Here is a 20,949-nt window from a genome sequence, read left to right as displayed (position 1 = left end):
AAGATTTGATAGGGATGGGGGAGGTATGAGAAGGAAAAGATAACCTCTATGTGTGTGTGACAAGTATTAAAGTTTTCTTGCTTTTATATCAGAATAATTTTCCCTTAAGCCACACTTCTATTGAATTCTTTGTTGTAATAAAAAAAAAGATCTGAGCAAAGCCATTTAACAGACTTTAGCAGACCTATGCTGATAATTTAGCAGCCACAGTCTCTATCTTTATAGTTGAAGGATGAAGGGAGAATTCCTTATTTCTCTAGAATGGAGATAACACTCATAACTAGCTAAAATATCCATATCACAATTGACAGATTCTGACTTAGTAGAACACTTAAGGTGTTTTTACTTTTTTTTTTCAAAGTTTATCAGTGTATAAAATGAAAAAGAATGTTAGCTGCCCATTAGAGCTATTTCATCTTATACTGTTGTGGGAGCTCTAAAAAGAGAACCTACAGAAAGCATTGGTGTAATTTTTCACTAATTCTTTCCTTTTTTTTTTTAGTCTGCAGATTATAAGAATAAGAAGAAATATTGCAAGCAGCTGAAAAACAAATTGTCTCATATCAAAAAGATGGTTGCAGATTATGATAGACAAAAAACATAAGAGTCAAGTGACTGGAAAGTTTGAGAGGACTGTGGAGTATATGCTTGCATTCTCTGCAAAAGAATTAACCAATGTTATCTGAAGACAAAGTATCTCTAGAGTGTAATTGATGAGAAGATATCTCTTTGTGACCTTTATCAAGTTTGGGTAACTAGAGTAATTCAGTGACATCAGTGTTGATATGTTTTATAATGCTTTTTGGTAACTTACCTTTATATTCTGATATTAAAGGTTTTTAGTCTTTTAAATTTGGGTACTAGTATTAAGGACCAAATGTGTTTTGAAGATTTAAACCTTAATGACTACTTCAAATGTCACCAGTGCTGTGACTTACACTCCAGTCTCCTTTGTCTTCTCAACTGGACATGTAACCTTTTTATAAAGTTCTCTCTGAAATAGAGTTGTTACTGCTCTAGCTCACAATTCAGGTGAACTCCATATAGAGACTCTGACTATATGAAAAATTAAGGTCTTTGCCTTAAATATATTCATGTCTACTATGTATGCTGCATTCTAAACTACAACCCCATTGAATTCTTAGTGGCTTGAAAATTGTTTATAATGAGAGTGAACTATTTTCTTTAGCTGATGCTATGTAACCAAAATTATGCAAAAACATCAAGTGTATGAAATTTTAAAAGTGTATATATTTTACTTTTTTAATCAGGGCATTTAGACTCATGATGATGTAGGTTAGAATTTCTGTCATGTATTTTTGAATGACTGTCATTCACCTGTTATGGTTTACATGTTTTTTTTAACCAGTTAGATGGTCTGTGTAATAAAACATTAATTACTTTTGTAATACAGTTATAACTTGAACTGTATATTACTGGAACTTTTCCACCCCTTACATAGTTTTATTGATGAATCAACCTGATTAATTAATAACGCAGCCATTTTTGATATTATGTGAGCGCTCATATTAGTATGTGGAAAAACCTTATATAATCAGTGGTCGTAATTCTGGTGGTAGCTGTGTGAAGAAGTCTATTCACACTATGCTGGTTTGCTGATTACACTAATTGTTAGGTTGTTGCATTTTTGGATATTGACGATAGATTTATGTGAAAACTGGACATAAAATGGCAGTTCATGTAATAGAGATTGCCAGTGGTGTCATTTAGTCTAAGTATGTTCCATTTGTTCTTAAGTTATGAGTAGTCAAATAAATTTAGCTCAACTGGTATTGGCTACTGTTCATCTTACCATTGTTTAGAAATGCTTTTATAAAAAGCCTGTGGTGTCCTTTTATAAAACTATCCTAAGACTGTTAAATATTCAGCTTTAATCTTTAGTACATTCAAATCACTTACCAAATATGACTTAATAATGATATGATAAAATATCATTTCCAAAGACATGAGTCATTGGTAAAAAGATGAATGTATTCTGTTGTGTTGATTATTGAATTAATATCTTCAAATTGAAGAAAATTATATTTTTCTGTGTGCTATATACATGAAAGAAAGTCCATTAACCTCAAAGAACAGTATAGTCTTACCTTAAACTTTCACTAATTAAAAGGTATTACTGCATTGGATATTGGATTTGAGTTTTACTTCTCTTGAATTCATTTTTATTTTTTCTTAATGGGTTTTTTAAAAATAATACACTTGTGTAACATCATGTATTATGTATTGAGTTTTGAAAATTTATTTTCCTAGTCCTATTACTAGTTTTATTTTTATTACTTAGTCTTTTTCCCTTATGTCTGACTGTGACCCCATTTTTTTTGAGGAGGGTCTTGACAGAGATACTGGAGTGATTTCCCATTTCCTTCTCAAGTTCATTTACAGATGAGATAACTTAGGTAAACAGGGTTAAGTGACTTGCTCGGGGTCACACAGCTAGGCCAGATTTAAACTCAGGAAAATGAGTCTACCTGACTCCAGGCCTGGCACTCTATCCACTGTGCCACCTAGCTGCCCCAACATAGTACTTATAAAGATAAGACAGGACTCAAATGAAGAGATATGAGAAGACACTCCTGACCTACTCCTTCATGAAAATGGGGAGGGTTCCAAAAACCTCATATTTTGCATATATTTTCAGACTTTTCAACATAATCAGTTGGACTGACTTTTTCTCCTCTTAAAAAATACAATTTGGGGGCTGCTAGGTGGTGCAGTAAGTAAGAGTGCAGGCCTTGGAGTTGGGAGTACCCAGGATTGGTTCTGGCCTCAGATACTTAACACCCACACAAAAAAAACTGGCTGTGTAACCTTGGGCAAGTTACTTAACCCCAATTGCTTTAAAAAAAAATACAATTTGTTATATGGGATGGCTCTCTGTGATGGGGAGAGGAAAAGGAAACATGAAATAATTATGGTGATGTTAAAAAACAGAAAATATCATTAAGCTTTTTTTTTTTTGGGTATTAAGTAGAGCCCCTAGACTGTATATAAGGATCCTTGCTCCCTCTATATTGACTTAGAAGACCACATTTTAACATTATCCATTTTTTATTTTGTTTTTTAATTTATTTTAAATATTTCTCAATTATTTTTAAATCTGGTTCAGGATCACTCTAGTGTATTGCAGCCCTATATTTGCAATTTTATACTATTAGAGTCATTGTGCATTGTATAGAGTTTTCCTGGTTTTGGTTCCTGGTTCAAGAAATTTTCCCATGACTCTGAATTGTTTACATTTGTCATTTCTGACAGTACCCCCATGTAGTATTTCATTAATGTACCAGTTTGTTCAGCCATTGCCTAGTTGACAAGCATTCACTTTGTTTCCAGTTTTTTGTTACTGTAAAAAGTACTGCTATGAGTATTTTTTTAAATCGATGTGACTTTTTTTTTGTCTGACTTCACTGGGATATGTACCCAATAGAAGGATTGAGGAGTCTGAACAGTTTAGTGTTGGTGATATTTTTATAAAATGTGAAACCTTTCCCAAGCCACCAAAACCAATAATAGTTCCACATGTGCGTCCCTTCCCATAGCCCCTCTAACATCGATTATCTGCTGTTTGGAAGAATGTGAAGCTTGAAGCCTCAGTATGGTTTTAATTTTCATTTCTCTTATTAGTAATTTGGAATGGTTTATTCTATATTTGTTGATAGTTTGCAATTCTTTTGAATGCTGTTAATAATGATTTCATATATTGTCAAACTGTTTATATGTCAGCTAGGTTTGTTAAGTGGGTAGCTAAGTGGCACAGTGGATAGAGCACTGGACCTGGAGCCAAGAAGATTCATTTTCCTGAGTTCAAATCTAGCCTCAGATACTTACTAGCTGTATGACCCTGGGCAAGTCATTTAACCCTGTTTGCCTCAGTTTCCTCATCTGTAAAATGTGCTGGAGAAGGAAATAGCTAACACACCGCAAATGTGATCATGAAATGTGGCCAGGACTGAACAACAAAGGTTTCCTTAGCTGCCTTTTTTCTGTTTGTTATAAGAGATGGCTTGCTGTTTAGGTGGGGAGAGCAGTTTTTGGAAATGTAAAACCAAAAGATAACCAAGGGAGTGCTTGTTTTGTTCTTTTTAAAGAACTATTCATGTCCTTTGATTATTTAGGAGAATATTATTAACTATTGGGGAATAATTTTTGATATTTTGTAATTGTCATTTCCCTAAACATCTTGGCTATCACATTCATTAAAAATATTTTATATGAAGACTTTTCTCCCAATTCATCAATTTCTTTTCTTATTACATTTTTTTTGTGTGTAAAAACTTGGTTTTATGTAGCCAAAATTGCCTTTTTTTCTTTTATACTCTAAGTTAACCGTTTTACCCTTTAGCCATAGATGTGAAGGCTACTTCCTTTCAAACACATAACTCAAGTTAGAATTACTTCTTTAGTCACTGTAGCATCAGTGTGCTAAACTCTTGTTATTTAAAACCAAAAGTTACCTTTAGAATATAAATTAATTGCACAAAATGATATTTTAAAATGTTATACTTGTCTGTTTTGGCTTATTTAGTTTTTTTAACTAAGCTAGTCCAACTCAACATGGATAGGGCCAACATAAATAGTGATCTCTTTCAATTATGTGAACTAATGAAATAACAAACTAATCCAGAATTACAGATAATGATCCTTTCACTTTGGAATGAATTTTTTATTTCTATTGAAATAAACTTATACCCAATACTTTAGAGAAAACAATGCAGCCATATTTGAAATTAAGGAGTGAGTTCCTTATAAAGGAAAGATTTCTTATGCAAGCTTCTTGCTGAATTCTTTTCTTGAATGTTTCCCTATTCTTGGGGAGAGGTATTGTCCTTGATCAATACAAAGCATTAACTGAAACATAACTGTTATCTAGAAGGTTTCTATTAAGTTAACTCATAGCATCTCAGTATTGGACTGGCCCTGGGATCCAGCATTCCTAGAATGACCCCTGATATGGACAATGTTCATTTCCCACCTGGGAATCATGAGACAAATCCTGCTAGTCCTGCCTGGTACTGCCACTAAAAAGAGTACATTTTAATCTCAAATGAGCCTTCATATCCCTCTTGGCCTTGTTCCTGACTTTATGGACTTCAAAGCCATGCCTCTGCTGTTGTCTCATCCTGGAAATTCATTCCATCGACACCTGGGGCCTCCTTACCCTGAAACATCCTACCACCCCTGGGGTCTGCTCATCCTAAATGTTCCCTCTTTGAGGTTTCTGCCTCCTTCTCCTAATGGTCAGTTCCTCCTCAAGCTCCATTTTGTGAAGAGACTCAGACCAGATTCCTCATTTCCCTCCTGGCCCTTACTCTAACTTGGGTTTCAAAACCAAACCTCTACTGTTGTCTTATCTTTTTTTATTTTATTTTAGGAGTGGGGAAGGCAAGGCAATTGCAGTTGTGACTTGTTCAAAGTCACAGAGCTAGTAAGTGTTAAGTGCCTTGAGGTCACATTTGAACTCAGATCCTCCTGACTCCAGGGCCAGTGCTGTATTCACTGCACCACCTAGTTGCCCCCTGTTGTCTTTTTTTTTTTTTTAAGCAATTGGGGTTAAGTAACTTGCTCAGGGTTACACAGCCAGGTGTTTCTGGGTGGATGCTAAGTGTCTGAGCCTGGATTTGATCCCCATGTCATCTCAACACTGGGGCCGGTGCTCTTACTCGCTGAGCCACCTGGCCGCCCCACCCTGTTGTCTTATTGAACTTTCCTCAGCATTTGGGGCCTCTTGGCCCAAGAACATCCAACCACTTTTACAGTGTTTACCCTGGAATATTTCCTCTGCGAAGCCCACCCCTTCTACTATGTGTGAGTTTCTCCCGCAGCTTGTGAAGGGACCCAGGCCAGCTCACCTTTTACCTCCCAGTTCTGTTCCTCATTTCATTTCTGCTCTTTTTTGTATGTCGTCTTTTTCCATTAGACTGCATGTTCCTTGAGTGCAGGGAATGTCTTTTTTGCTCGTATTTGTATTCTCAGCCCTTAGCACTGTGCTTAACACATACTAAGCACTATAATGTTAACTTTCTGTTTTTCAACCCAGTAGCCATGTAGAACTCTCTCAGTTTTACAGATGAGGAAACCAGCTCAGAGCATCTTTGACTGCAGTAGTACTCTTACACCTGGAGTAGAATTATAAACACCTTATTTTGGGAGAGACGTGGAATGAGGTTCAGCCCCAAGAGAGCAACTACAATGGTGAGGGTGCCAGAGACCACATTTTATGAGAACTGTGAGATCAGAAATCACTCAGCTGGGGAAATTTACCCAGGCTAAGATCTAATCAGAGAGTAAAAGAAATTATAAGTTTGGGCTAATGTTTATATTCCTTTTCATTGTGTTTGCTCAGACGGGTCCTAGGGAAACGTTGATTCTTCATATTATCAAAGATAGGTGATATGGAAATTGATATCTCTTTACCTTGATTTGAGTGACTCAAGTCATGTACCCCAACCCAAGATAGCCCACTTCTCATTTGATTAACCAATCAGTTGAGTAGGCATCCCTCAGGAACACTTCCCACCTCAAAGGACATATAAACTGAGACCCCACTACCATTAGTGGTCTTTGGCCTGAGATAGCCAAAAGACCATCCTTTTATTAATAATCTGCTGGCTTTATTAAAAAATACCCAGAAATTGTCTCTTGAGCCTTTTTAAATGTCACAACTAGGGGTGGCTAGGTGGCGCAGTGAATGGAGCACCAGCCCTGGAGTCAGGAGGATCTGGATTCAGATCCAGCCTCAGACACTTAACACAAAAATTAGCAGTGTGACCTTGGGCAAATCACTTAACCCCAATTGCCCTCCAAAAAGCAAAAAAAAAAAAAATGTCACAACTAGTTGAAGGAGTAAGGATGGAAAAAAGTATAGTGAGGATCTAGTAAATATCTTCATATGTGAAGGGCTGTCATGTAGAAAGCTGAATTTTACTTTTTCTTTTTGACCTTGGGAAGCAGAACAAAGAATAGTGGGTGGAAGTTTCAGAAAGGAAGGTTTAGGTTTGATGGAAGGATTGAGAGGAAAGAAACCTCCATCAGAGGTCCCCTAGCAAACACCTTGCATTTACTAAAGAGAGGTTAGATCTCCTGCCAAAGGTCATACAAGTACTAAGTGGAAGAGACAAGATTCTAACCTAGATCTTTACTGAAAATCCAGTACTTTCCTCATTATTGCTTCATCCTTAGTCACATGGAATATATACAAAGGTATAATTCCTCTTCATTGGAAGTCTTCAGGCAGAGGCTTAGATGACTGTCACTGGCTGACCCTATTGCAGAAGTATTCTTTCATCAGGTACAGGTTGGACTACATGGTTTTTGAGGTTAGTTCTTACTCTGAAATCCCCTAACCTCAGAGGCTGTCTAATTCAACTGATCTCTAAGAAGGAATCCTCACTATATACCATCTTTTCCAGCTAGTGTCCCCACAACCTATCAATATGGAATGATTTCTAAAGTTATTTTTGTTAATTTGGTTGTGTATACAATATTTTGCATGTAATAATTTCAACAGATTTTTATTAAGCACTGATTATGTGCAGGGTTTGCGGGAACAACACTTCCCTACTTCAAGAAACAGTGCAATAGAGGGGATATGAGACATGTACCAATGAAATATGGTACATATACTTTGCTGAGGGCAAAGTCCAGGGATTGGAACTTTTCACCAGAATGCCAAAAGGGTCCGTGACTCCAAAAAACTTCCAGTGGTCAGTGCCAAATTCTTAGCAGAATAATGCTTTGGAAACCAGTCATGTTGAAATACAGATACCAAACTATTAAAAAAAAAAACCACCAAGATTATACATCTCAAGTTAAGAACTGCTGGTCTAGATAGTTTGAATAAGAAGTAGTGGTAGGACATGGTTCTTCTTTCACAACATGACTAATGTGGCAATATGTGTTATATAATCATACATATATTGCCTTTATCAGATTGCAGGCTGTCTTGGGGATGGGGAAGGAGAGGGAGGAGGAAAAATTTAGAATTCAATAGCTTATAAAAGTTAATGTTGAAAATGAAAAATAATTTTTAAAAAGTAGTAGCGGTAGAAAAGACCACTTTCAATTGGGGCCTTCATGGAAGGTTTCTTGGAGGAAGTGGTATCTGAGCTGTCATAAAGGAAGAGAGATTTCAACTGATCCAGGTGGCATCCTGCTTCCGACTCTCCCATCTTAGATCTGTCTTGTCAAAATAAGTACAGATTGGACCATGGTCATTCCCATGTTATAGGAAGGTTTCCTTTTGTGTATGGGTTGCACTAGAGGGCCATCAAGATCCCTTATAATTAAAATTCTTTGATTCTGTGATTGTATTTTTTTTTCTCTTTGTATCCTCAGCCTGCAGCAAGATGCCTTACATATAATGAGAGTTTAATAAATATGTATTGAGTTGAATTATTGGAGTAGGCAGAGATGATGGAGAATTTATTCTGGGTATTGGGGACAGTGAGAAAGTAAACATGCCTATGCACAGAACTGGTGGACTGGGATGATTTGGTTGGTGTCTGATTGTAGAGAGCCTTCAAATGGCAGGTCACAGAATTCGTTTCATTTTATAGGAGATAGGGAGTGAGCCTATGAAGTTTATAATGACTTGGAAAGACCTGTGCATTAGAAAGATTATTTTGAGAGTGACTGGATGTTGGGAATGAGGAAGAAGGAAAAGTCAAAGGTGACTGAGTATTCAAGTCATATGACTGGGAAGACATAAAGACATCAATTAGTTAACAAGCCTTCATTAAGCATTTACAATGTACCAGGCATGGTACCAAGTGCTCATCCTACAAAGAAAACACAAAAACACTCCTTATCCTCAAGGAGATTGCATTGCAACAAAGAAATATGTCTAGATATGTAATATGTGGCATAGGTACAAAGGGGATATATGGTAAGCTTGGATAGGAAGGCACTAGCAGTTGGGGGCATCAGAGATTCCAAGCGGGTGGTGCTAGGAAGGGGGATAGCCAGTGAAAAGGCATAGAGGGAAGAGATGATGTTATTTGGGAGACTCAGCAAGGAGGCCAAAATGGCAGGAAGAAAGAACAGAGGGCAGGTTCATGGAAGACAGTAATGTCTAACAGGAATGAAGAGGTAGGAAGGGGCAAGGTGGCACAGTGGAGAGTGCAGAGCTTGGAGTCAGGAAGACCTAAATTCAAATGAGGCCTCAGATACTTAGCAATATGACCCTGGTTAAGTCATTTAATACTGTTTACTTCAGTTTTCTCATCTGTAAAATGAGCTAGAGAAGGAAATGGCAAAACACTCCAGTATCTTTCTCAACACCTTCTCCCCCCCCCCATAGGGTCACAAAGAGTTGGACACAACTTAAATGACTGAACGACAACACAAAGGGCATGGTTGTGAAGGACTTTAAAAGCCAAACAGATGACTTTATATCTGTTCCTGGAGAAAATAAGGAATCACTGAAATTTCTTGAACGGGGGAATGACATGATCAGATCTGCATTTTAGAAAAGTACTTTGGTAGCTGTATAATAGACTGGAGCTGGGAGAGGCTTGAGGCAGGGCAGCCATATAAAAGGCTATTGCAAATTGCCCAGTTGTCATGAAACACTGAACTTGGGTGGTGGCTGTGTGACACTGGTACCTGAAGTTTCTCAACTTCATGGTCTGGGTCTCTTGGACAAAGTACTCATATACATTTTTCTAAACTTTGAATCATTTCACAAGTTGAAAGTCCTTCTGACTGAATCATATTTCTCATTACTTGATCCTGCCCATTTTATTTATTTTTTTGCCTTTTGGAGGGCAATTGGGGTTAAGTAACTTGCCCAAGGTTACACGGCTAGATTTTTTTTGTGTGGGTGTTAAGTGTCTGAGGCCAGAACCGAACTCAGGTTCTCCTGATTCTGGGCCAGCACTTTACTCACTGCACCACCTAGCTGCCCCAGATCCTGCCCATTTTAAGCTCAATTACTTAGGAGTGACAGGTGTAAGAAAATGTTAGTCAGGTAGGACTTCCTCCTTGCATTGGATCTGGTGTTGATGAGAAAGAGGAAAGGGGTGGGGAGAAGCATCTGGCATTCCAAGGGAGGTAAACTTTGGCATATAGCTAGTCTCTAACTTGCCAAGTTCATTTATAAATTTATTTGTTCGGGTACTCAGTCAACAAGCATTTTAAGTGCCTACTATGTGCCAAGCCAAGAAAACCCTAAATGGCACCACCGAGAGTGGGCCAACAGCTGAAATGACTCAACAACAACAGCAGCAGCAGCAACAAAATGCCGGGCATTGTGCTGAGCACTGGCAACAGAAAGAATGGCAAACAGCCGACCAAACAAAGCCCAGTGGCTGCTCACAGGGAGCGCAGCCTGATGAGGGAGACACGTGTAAAAACTGGAGAGTCTCGGAGGGAATGCACCAAGAGCAAGGAAGCCTGGAGAAGGCATTGTTGGACTGTGAAAACTATTCTTCCCCTCCAAGGAATGTTTGCCATGGTGATTAGGTTTCTGCATGAACTCACAAAAAATCTGCCCAAACCACAATAAATATTTAGTGATGGTTCCTTTGCCTTTGCACAGATTGCACGGGTCCAGAAAGCGCTCCCTCCTCACATTGGGTTCTTAAAACTCCTAGCTCTGTGGGCAGCTAGATGGTGAAGTGAATAGAGCACCTGCCCTGGAGTCTGGAGGACCTTAGTTCAAATTCCACCTCAGACACTTAACACTTACTAGCTGTGAGACCTTGGGCAAGTCACTTAACCCCAATGGTCTTGCTTTTCTCACTTCAAAAAGAAACAACAACAAAAGAACCCAACTCCTAGTTCTGGGGGTAGCTGGTGGCTCAGTGAATAAAGCACTGGCTCTGGAGTCAGGAGGATTTGAGTTCAAATTAGACCTCAGATACTTATTAGCTGTGTGACCCTGGGCAAGTCACTTAACCCTGATTGCCTCAAAAAAAAAAAACCCCAACCTATTGGCTGTCTTCAAGATTCACTTAAAGCTTCACTTCCTTTTGGGGGCATTTCCTAATTCTCTCAATTGTACGCTACCCTAACTCCCAATCACTTCATGTTTAGTTTATATATACAGTATCTTATGTTTACTTAAATATAGTATCTTATATTTACTTAACTGAGTATGTAACTTCCTGTTGTTCAATTGTGTCCACTTTTCCTGACCCCATGTGGGGTTTTCTTGGCAAAGATACTGGAGTGGTTTGTCATTTCCTTCTCCAGCTCATTTTACAGATGAGGAAACAGGCAAACAGGGTTAAGTGACATGACCAGGGTCACACAGCTAGGAAGGGTCTGAGACTGGATTTAAACTCAGTTCTTCCTGACTCCAAGCCTGGCAATCTATCCACTGCACCTCCTAGCTCCCTGGTATCACTCAGTCTTGAGAGCTGATGATCTCAAGTTTGCATTTGATTCCCCATCACAAAGACATTTCCTGACTATTTGATTCACTAGTATCCCAGGTACTGTCTAGACACTATTAATTACAATACTGCTTTTGTGGGATATGGGGGCCTATGAGTAATCATAAACGAGGGAACCAAAAATGCACAGGGCATGTTATGTAAAAATAGCAACGCAGATGAGACAGAAGTGACATGTAAGGCGACATCCCCGGAACTGATCCAGGCCTCCGCAGGGATACGGAAAAGCAAGAAGAGAATAGAGCCGGGGAAGTCTCGAGCCCCTGGGTGGTTTAATTATCCCGCTTCTGAATATCGATCCAGCAGCAGGACGGTTAGGTGACTTGTCCACGGCCACTCAGCAGCGGAGCCGGGCTCCATTCTCCCTCACGCTTTTCCCAGCTGGCTCAAGCCTGCATTGGCTTCCTCCTCACCCCGCCCGTCAGTCACGGACGAGGCGGGGGCGCCTCCTTCCTATGCGCCCCACCGGAAAGGCCTAGGCTTCCTTGATCTGGCAGATAGGCCGCACAGGGCAGAGAACGCTGGGCCTTGCGTTCAAATCCAGCCCGACACCAGCTACCTCGGTGTCCTTAGCAGCGAAGTGCGGCGAGCAGTGCAGCATGGGCACGTTCTAGCTGTGTGACCCTGGGCAAGTCACTTCACCCTGTGTGCCTCAGCTTCCTCATGTGTAAAATGAGCCGGAGAACCGCTCCAGGGTCTCTGTCAAGAAAACCCAAGGAAGGGTCCTGAAGAGTCGGACACGACTGAACAACAGTGAACGACGATGGGGCGCCATAGGAAAGAGCTGCAGTAAAGCGCTCTGCAGACCTTGGCGCGCCCCTTTAACGCCGGCCTCTCCGAGGCGCGCTCAGCATCCAGCGCCCCCTGGCGGGGAGCAGGCCCTCTGCCTTCCGGAACCTCTCCGCGCCCCGGAACGTTTCTCCGCCGCAGCGGCGTGCCTGGCGTGGCGGGGAAGGTTTTGGGCTGAGCACCGTGCGCCATGCGCACTCGGCGCGCTCCGAGTTGGACCCTGCGGCTGTGGTTGTCCATACTCTTCTGGGACCCCGCCGCCTTCCCGGGCGCCGCGGTGAGTATTCTGGCCGGGGCCTGGGGCGCTCGTGGAAGCTGGGGAGCAGGACTACGAGGGAGAGAAGGAGGAAGGTGGGGAGGGGGTCTGGGAGGAGGCAGCCCCTGGCGCGGGAGAGGGGAGGAGCCCGATCCGACGTGGGAGGTGGAGAGGACTGTTGGAGGCTGGGGGAAGGCGAGGGGGAGGGGCTGCTACCGGAACCGGAAAGGGAATGTCTGAAGCATTTGGGGACCGGGGAAGGAATTGGGGCCATTTAAATTTGGGCCGTGAGAGTGACTGGAGGTGGGCAGGGAAGCAGCTTACTGGAGAGTGGGGGAGTGGATTTTGGTAGAGTCCACAAATACTGCCAGGCATGGAGGCTTAATGGGCGTTTATTGTAGCAATGAACGAATGGACTTAGGAATCAAACATTTACTAGTAGTGTGACCCTAGGTGAGTCGTTAACCCTTCAGTCTCAATTTCCTTTTCTGCAAACTGGGCACACGAGCCCTTTCATAGGGTTGTGAGGCTCTAGTGAACTGTTATGTGTACAGCACATTGCGAATGTTTTAGCGTTATATAAATGCTAATTAAAATTATTGTAAACTGACTTGATATGTCTTTTTTCTCCTTTGTCAACCAGTTGTTGCTGAAAACTCCTGAGCAAGGGTGTGCCTCCTGGTGTTGGGACCCTAAAAAGGTAAACCTTTGATAATTGGATGGAAAATAATTTTACTGGTACAGTGTATTGGAGAGGTCCCTGACTTTGATGTAAGAAGGTTTCAGCTCCCAACCCTTAAACTTGTGTGTTTAGGCTGGTCATTTAACCTCCCTGGCCTCAACTTACTCATCTTGCAAAATAAGATGTTTTGGAAGATGATCCCTAACATCAGCTCGAGGTAGTGAGAGTGGAGTTTGGAGTTAGTGTGATTTGAGTTCAGATTGTGCCCTTCACTGTGTGACTGGGAACAGTCACTTAACCTTTCTTAGTCATAGTCTCCTAATCTGTAAAGTAAGGGGGTTGAATTAATTTCAACTAAGGTCCCTTCCTGTTTTAAAACTGAACTGTGATCTCTTTTGGCCCTAAACCTTATGAATTCTTGGAAAATCCCAAATAGTTGTTTGTTTAAGGAAAACTAACCTAGGCATTGATTTAATATTAGCAACTTCCTGGAGAATTTAAAATTATGGATATTACTAAAAGTATCATGCAAAGGGTTGCTTTTACAAAAACTTTTTTTCACAAATTTATTTATTTTTACTTTTCAACATTCACTTTTGTAAGATTTTGAGTTCCAGATTTTCTCCCCTTCTCTCTCTTCTTCCCACCCCAAGACAACTTGTAATTTGGTATGTCTCTACATATACACTCATATTTAACCTATTTTCACATTAGTCATATTGTAAAGAAGAGTTAGAACCAATGGGAAAAACCATGAGGAAGAAGAAACAAAAAAGAGAGAGAGCAAATAATAATGCTTCGATCTGCATTCAGACTCCATAGTTCTTTTTCTGGATGTGGACAGCATTTTCCATCATGAGTCTTTTGGAATTGTTTTACATCCTTGCATCACTGAGAAGAGATAAGTCTATCAAAGTTAGTCATTGAACAGTGTGGCTGTTAACTGTGTACATTGTTCTGGAAGAACTTCTTAACATATCCTATTTAGGAGGATCAAACTATTCTTGTTAAGTCATTCCTGACTTTTCGTGATCCCCTTGGCAAAGATTCTGGAGTGGCTTGCCATTTCCTTCTCCAACTCATTTCATAGATAGCAAAATTAAGGTAAACAGGGTTTTAAGTGACTTGCCCAGGGTCTGAGTAAAGTTCCGAGTGCAGATTTGAACTCAGGAAGATGAGTCTTCCTGACTCCAGGACTTGGTACTCCATTCAGTGTTCCACCTAGCTGCTTCCATTCTCATTACAAAGCTTTTATGGTATAGATCACCACCTGTCCATTTCTTCTCAGTCTGTGTGACTCTTTGTCCCTTCTCTTAAATACTACATAGAGAATCCACCAAATTTACTAAAGGCTGCCTTCTACTTCAGTGGTTCCCAAACTGTTGACCAGGAATAGTTTCTGTCTGTCTCCCTTCCTCTACCCACCCCCAAGTGATGATAGTTAGATGGTAGCGTTCCTCAGTTTTCTGATATTTAGAGGCTGGTTGAAGGAATGAAAATTTCGACCTTGGCTCTAGTCTCACATTCAGCTTGGTTTAGTATTTTTCATTTTTATTTTAATACAGGAAATGTAGAGAACCAATTTTTGCTCATTATTTTCCCTGCATATATTATTGGAGCTAAATAAAATGTCACTGTTTGGTGTCTGTGAATTCAGGTGTTGTTTGCAAGGGACTTGTGGGGAGGGGATATCAGTGTAGTACCAGTGCACACTTTGCTGTCAAGTACTTAACTCATTACTCAGATGCTTATGTGGCTTTATAATCTTATAATTTGGGTGTCCTTCCAGTGATGTAGATTGAATATTTTGTCTGCCCATTCTGGGCAACTTTTATTCGTGTCCTAACATAAATTCTACATGGAGGGTCCACCCACTGGGCTAGAAACTTTCTTTTCTCCTGATCTTTCACAGATACCAATAGAGTACTCCTGCTTTTAACTTGTCATCCTTCACACTAACTACAAGACCAGCCTGTCTTTCTTCTCTACCTAGCATAACATTTCCCTGATGATATCTATTGGGCTTCTTATTTGAAGTTTCTCAGTTATTCCATGTCCAACCTACTGGGACCCATCATTCTTCTCCCTTTTGCCCTCTGTATTATATTCATTTTTTAAATTTAAGCAATTGGGGTTAAGTAACTTGCTCAAGGTTACATGGCCAGGTGTTTGTTTGGGTGCTAAGTATCTGAGCCTGGATCCGATCCCCCAGGTCATCCCAACACTGGGGCCGGTGCTCTTACTCTCTGTGCTACCTGGCTGCCCCTATATTCATTTTAAAATTTCATTTGAATTGGAAAAATCTGACTTTTAAGGTTAATTGGTTGCATAGGAGACAACTTGTTAAAGGAAAGCCTCTAAAGCTGCATTATTCTGTGGTGAGTCTGTTGTGGATTTTTTTTTTAATAATAAAGTGAGAGTTTACATTTTTTAAACTTTTCAGTCAGTTTCTGTTAACAGTGGAGATATAGAAAATTGTTGTCAAGACCTGTCAGGTTTTTCTCATGTTTCTGTCAAGAATACTTTAATGTTTATTTAGATAATTTTCCTGAAATCCTGTGAAGAAAGAGGCAGTGGTTATTGATGTCATCTTGATTATCTTTCTGTGATAATATTCCCCTCCCTTTTTTTGAAAGCTATTCACATATATTGATCCCTCAGTTCTTTTAAAATTGTGTCATCTCCAGCATTGGTTTCCTCTATGACATAGATATATTGATTGATCCAACTTTAATCTTATTAAGAGCTATTTGCATTTCCTTATTTTGTGATTTATTCCAAATATTATGGTTCTATGATCAGTAATGAAAATAATTTTGTGGAAGGATACTGGCCAGTATATTTTTCATATGTTGTTCTTCTGATTTGATCTGTAAACAGTTTTGAAATAACTTGGCTTACTTGGGTCCCAAACTAAGATTTCTGCAGATTTGTTTTCTCCATTATGGCTCTTGATATATATATTTTTTTAAAGCAATAGGGGTTAAGTAACTTGCTCAAGGTTACATGGCCAGTTATTTCTGGGTGTGGTGCTGAGTATCTGAGCCCAGATTTGATCCCGGTCATCCCGACACTGGAGCCGGTACTCTTACTCGCTGAGCCACCTGGCCGCTCCTAAGCAATTGGGGTTAAGTAACTTGCTCAAGGTTACACGGCCAGGTGTTTCTGGGTGGGTGCTAAGTGTGTGAGCCCGGGATTCGATCTCCAGGTGTTCTCAACACTGGAGCCAGTGCTCTTACTCGCTGTGCTACCTGGCCACCCCATGCTCTTGATATTTTTTAAGGTTATATTGCTTATAATTATCTTACAACTTTTATGGTGTATAATGAGGTTTATGTTACAGACCAGTGCAAATCATGGTAGCTTCGTGGGGAGTCATTAAAGGTTTTAGAGAAGACCTGTACGTTAGGAAAACTGATCTGGCAGTGATGTGTAGGATGTATGAGAAGAGCAGGAGAAAATTTTAATTATTGGAGAGAAACTGAAGAGACAAAGTTAACAGAACGTTGGCTGTTGATTCTGTATCGATATGGGAGAGGAGAGAAGAGGCAGAGATCATTCCTAGGTTTTGAGTCAGGCAAGTAGGAGGGGGCAAGGTTTTGTTTTTTTTTTTAACTTAAAAAATTGTTTTTTTGTGTTGTTTTTTTTTTTTTTGCCTTTTGGAGGGCAATTGGGGTTGAGTACCTTGCCCAAGGTTACACAGCTAGTTTTTTTGTGTGGGTGTTAAACGTCTGAAGCTGGAACCAAACTCAGGTCCTCCTGACTCCGAGGCCGGCGCTTTACTCACTGTGCCCTAGCTGCCCCCAAAATTCTTAACTTAAATGCCAGATAAAAATAATCAGTTCTGTATATGTCATAGAACAAAAGTAAAGGATTGAATATGAAACTTAGAATCTCTATTATGAAAAGCTTTCTTTTCTTTTTTAAATATATAATAAATTCAGCATGTGGTTTTCAAAACTGCCTTGCTTGTGGTTCTTTTTGACCTTCCTTTTCAATTCTTTTTCTTTCTTTTTTTTTTTTTTAAAGAGGACTGTGGAGCTAAGATTAAATTCTGTTTTGAACATACTTAGTTTCATGGTTGAACTGGTTGAGTTGCTTAAGAGGAAAAGATTGAGAAGTAGTTTGTGGTCAACAATATCAAATAATATAGAGACATCAAGGAAGAAAGCAGCCTGAAAAAAAAAAGGATTGGAAAGAAGACAATTTTCTTAATGATAGAACAGAAACCACTTGTCAAGTGAGTGAAAAATAGTGAGAAAACGAAAGCATTGTATATGTATTCTACTTTATTAGCATCATTTGAAAAGAACTTGGCATTTGGAGTCAGAAGGCTCCATTCATGGGTCTGTAACTTATAATTTGTGTGAACTTGGACAAGTCTTTAAACTCTTAGGACCACACTTTTTTCATCTGCCACATGAAATTGAACCAGATAAGAAATATTATTCTTTTTTTTGTGTCATGGATTCTTCAAAATAATATTTCTAAACTGCTAATATAAAATCTGTAGGATTACATAGGAAACCAGTTATATTGAAATAAAGATGTCATCTTTCCCCCATCCCATTGTCCTTGAATCTGTTTCCTTGAAATCTATTGATGTACTTCCAGCTTAAGAACCCTTTGTCTAGATGGCTTCTAAATCTGTGATCAAAAGTTTGACTTGAAGGAGAAGTAGAAGAGAGTGATAGTATGAGAAGGTAGAAGAGTGAAGGGCAGGTTTTTGTTGTTGTTTACAGCAGGAGACCTGAGCAGATTTGTGAGTAGAGGGGAAGAAGCCTAGAGAGAGGAGGACATTTAATATGCTTGAGTGAAAGTTGATGATTGGCATAGTAGTATCTCAGTTGAGATGGGATCAAGTACACAAGAGAGGCGGGCCTTTGGAAAGCAGACAGAAAGAGGAGGAAATGAAAATAAAAGAGCTTTTGAGTTGTAAAGGAAGACAGTTGACCATATAACAGATGGCTTCAATTTTCTCTGTTAAATATGACTTAGTAGGTTTTTCTCCTTGTTAATATCTTATTTCCATTTGGATGTACTTGATGGCAAATACTGTTGTCACATCCAAAATGTACTAATAAAAATCGAATGTTTTTGTCTTACAGGATATTTATTTTTTGATAATTGGATCTCACAAAAGTAATAATGGATGAAGAGCCTGAAAAAACAAAACGCTGGGAAGGGGGCTATGAAAGAACATGGTAAATACAATATTATCTAGTTTTGTCTTTTTTTTTTTAATATAGTACTTTATTTATTTTGGAAGGCAGTTGGAGTTAAGTAACTTGCCCAAGGTTACACAGCTAGTTTTTTTGTGTGGGTGTTAAGTGTCTGAGGCTGGACCCGAACTCGGGTCCTCCTGACTCCGGGGCTGGCAATTTACTCACTGTGCCACCTAGTCACCCCTATAGTACTTTATTTTTTCCAATGACATGTAAAGATAGTTTTCAGCATTCATTTTTTATAAGATTTTGAGTTTAAATTTTTTCTCCCTCCCATCCCCCATCCCCAAATAGCAAGCAATCTTACGCTGTTTTTTGGTTAAAGCATCACTGTTTCTTTCAACCTTTTTCTTTCTTTCTTCCTTCCTTCCCTCCTCCCTCCCCAATAATCCAAATAATTATTGCTTTTAGGGAAATTCTTAAAGAAGATGAGTCTGGGTCACTTAAAGCTACCATAGAAGACATTCTCTTCAAGGCCAAGAGAAAAAGGTAAGCCAAGAGTTCACTTAAAAGTTTTCAGCTAGCATCTAGTTACTAGATCATCTTTTTATTTGTAGCTAAGAAAGCAAGGGTCTTATTGTTCCTTACAAGACTTTGGATTCTGTATTTTGCCTTTAAGAGTGACCTTACATAAACTAGAACTGCATGATATATTTGTAATGAAGTTTACTACTGACTTAGATTTATTTGTGGACACAAAGGGTGAATTTCAAAGTCCCTTTCTGTGAGGAGATGAAGGGATGGTTAGTACTACAGAAGGCTTTTCTCTGGGCTCTAAGATTTTCCTCATAAAATCTTTGTCCCTGTCTTAGAACTCTTTTCCATTTTTTTCAGCCTTAGAATCTAGAGAAACAGTTTCCAAAGAGTTCCCTAGATGAGCTAAGGCTAGTTTGTTTCTGTGTTTTACTGAAGTTGACCCTTCAGCTGTTAGATATAGTATAGTGCTGAAATAAATGTAAGGTTGCTAAAGGGCTATTTATTTATTACCTTTTCATTATACTCCATTTGGTAAATTTTTTTCAGAGGATATTAGCAAATTATTCTTAATGTTTTCTTTTTTATTCAATTCTTTTAAAGCCATAATTGAACTCTTATGGTTTGTTAACTTAAAAGCATAGAAATTAGACTATCTAGAGAATAAAATTCATTTAACTCATATTTACTTCCTTTTTATTCTTTTGAGTTCAAGGGATTATGTCAAAGTAAGTTCCTCTTTCCTCTAACTTTTTTTTTTTTTAGCCTCTGTTATGTTTCAGAGAAGTCACTGTAGGCCCTATTGTAAGGGGGAAGACCCAGTGAACCTTCAAGGCTAGAATGGGAATGGGATCTCAACGTGACAAGAACATAATAGGAATGATAGATCACATTGAAATAGTACTTTTTGTTCATAAAATAACTTTATGTACGTTGTTTCTTTTGATTCTCATAAGAATTTAAGCTAGTATAATGGTAGATAGGTAGGTTTGTTGTACGACACTATTCTTGTTTCACAGTTAAGTGAACTGAAGCTCAAAGACTCTGTGTCTCAGTGTCTTGCCTAAGATCACATAGCTTTTCTTCTGACACCAAATACAGTATTTCTTCTTGTTATGTCCTGTCTTCCTTTAGGATGAGGGGCCATAAAAGTGTTAACTATATGTTATTTCATTTTTTTCTAATCAGAATTTATTTATTTTTTGTTTTCAACATTCATTTTCCACAAGATTTTGAGTTCCAAATTTTCTCCCCATATCTCCTCTACCCCCAACCCCAGGATGGCATACACTCTGATTATTCCTTCCTGTAGTCTACCCTCCCTTCTATCACCCTCCCCTCCCTCTTATCCCCTTCCTGTTACTTTCTTGTAGGGCAAGGTAGATTTCTATACCCCATTGCCTGTATATCTTATTACCCAGTTGCATATAAAAACAAATTTTTTTGACATTTATTTTTAAAAACTTTGAGTTCCATATTCTCTCCTTTCATCCCTCCCCACCCACCCCCATTGAGAAGACAAGCAATTCATTATAGGTTATACATGTGTAGTTATGCAAAACATTTCTATAACAGTCATTGTGAAAGACTAACTTATTACCCTTCATCCTATCCTGCCCCCAATTTATTCTATTTTCTCCTTTGACCATGTCCCTTTTCAACTGTTTGCTTCTGATTATCCCCTCCCCAAGTCTGCCCTCCCTTCTATCATCCCTGCACGGCCCCTGCCTCCCCCCCCCTCTTCCCTCCTACTTTCCTGTAGGGTAAGATACTCAATTGAGTGTGTATGTTATTCCCTCCTAGAGCCAAATCTAATGAGAGTAAGGTTGACTCATTCCCTTTCACCTCCCTGCTCTTCCCCTCCATTGTAACAGCTTTCTCTTGCCTCTTTTATGTGAGATAATTTACCCTATTCTATCTCTCCCTTTGTCCTTCTCCCAATATATTCCTCTCTCACCCCTTAATTTTATTTTTAGAAATCATCCCTTCATATTCAACACCCTGTGCCCTCTGTCTATGTATACATATATATATTCCCTTAAACTACTTCTATATTAAGAAAAGTCTTACGAGTTACAAATATCATCTTTCCATGTAGCAATGTAAACA

The 20,949-nt window shown here is 39.2% G+C and overlaps 2 protein-coding genes across 8 annotated transcripts in view; both read left to right on the top strand.

The window, feature by feature from the left end:
- The window catches only part of OCLN (occludin), a 59,403-nt gene extending 57,256 nt beyond the window's left edge, over positions 1-2,147 (top strand). For all 5 annotated transcript variants that reach the window (XM_069085000.1, XM_069085004.1, XM_069085001.1 and 2 more), the window contains exon 9: positions 503-2,147. In XM_069085000.1, the coding sequence (XP_068941101.1) occupies positions 503-604 (102 nt within the window). In that variant the 3' untranslated portion in view covers positions 605-2,147. The remainder of the gene's footprint in view (positions 1-502) is intronic.
- Positions 2,148-12,340: 10,193 nt separating this feature from the next.
- The window catches only part of GTF2H2 (general transcription factor IIH subunit 2), a 30,531-nt gene continuing 21,922 nt past the window's right edge, over positions 12,341-20,949 (top strand). For 2 of the 3 annotated variants that reach the window (XM_069084994.1, XM_069084996.1), the window contains exons 1-4: positions 12,341-12,480; positions 13,103-13,159; positions 18,250-18,345; positions 18,778-18,855. In XM_069084994.1, coding sequence (XP_068941095.1) covers positions 18,290-18,345; positions 18,778-18,855 — 134 coding nt within the window. In that variant the 5' untranslated portion in view covers positions 12,341-12,480; positions 13,103-13,159; positions 18,250-18,289. Of the gene's footprint in view, positions 12,481-12,702; positions 12,913-13,102; positions 13,160-18,249; positions 18,346-18,777; positions 18,856-20,949 lie in introns of those variants that run through there. The other variant, XM_069084995.1, reaches the window with a different exon arrangement.

This window comes from Petaurus breviceps, unplaced genomic scaffold, assembly GCF_028583685.1.
Source record: "Petaurus breviceps papuanus isolate PSGF00001 unplaced genomic scaffold, PetGlider_PUasm1.0 175, whole genome shotgun sequence".
Classification (NCBI taxonomy): Eukaryota; Metazoa; Chordata; class Mammalia; order Diprotodontia; family Petauridae; genus Petaurus; species Petaurus breviceps.
The sequence above is the reverse complement of the archived record's forward strand: the minus strand, read 5'-3'. Positions and strand labels throughout refer to the sequence as shown.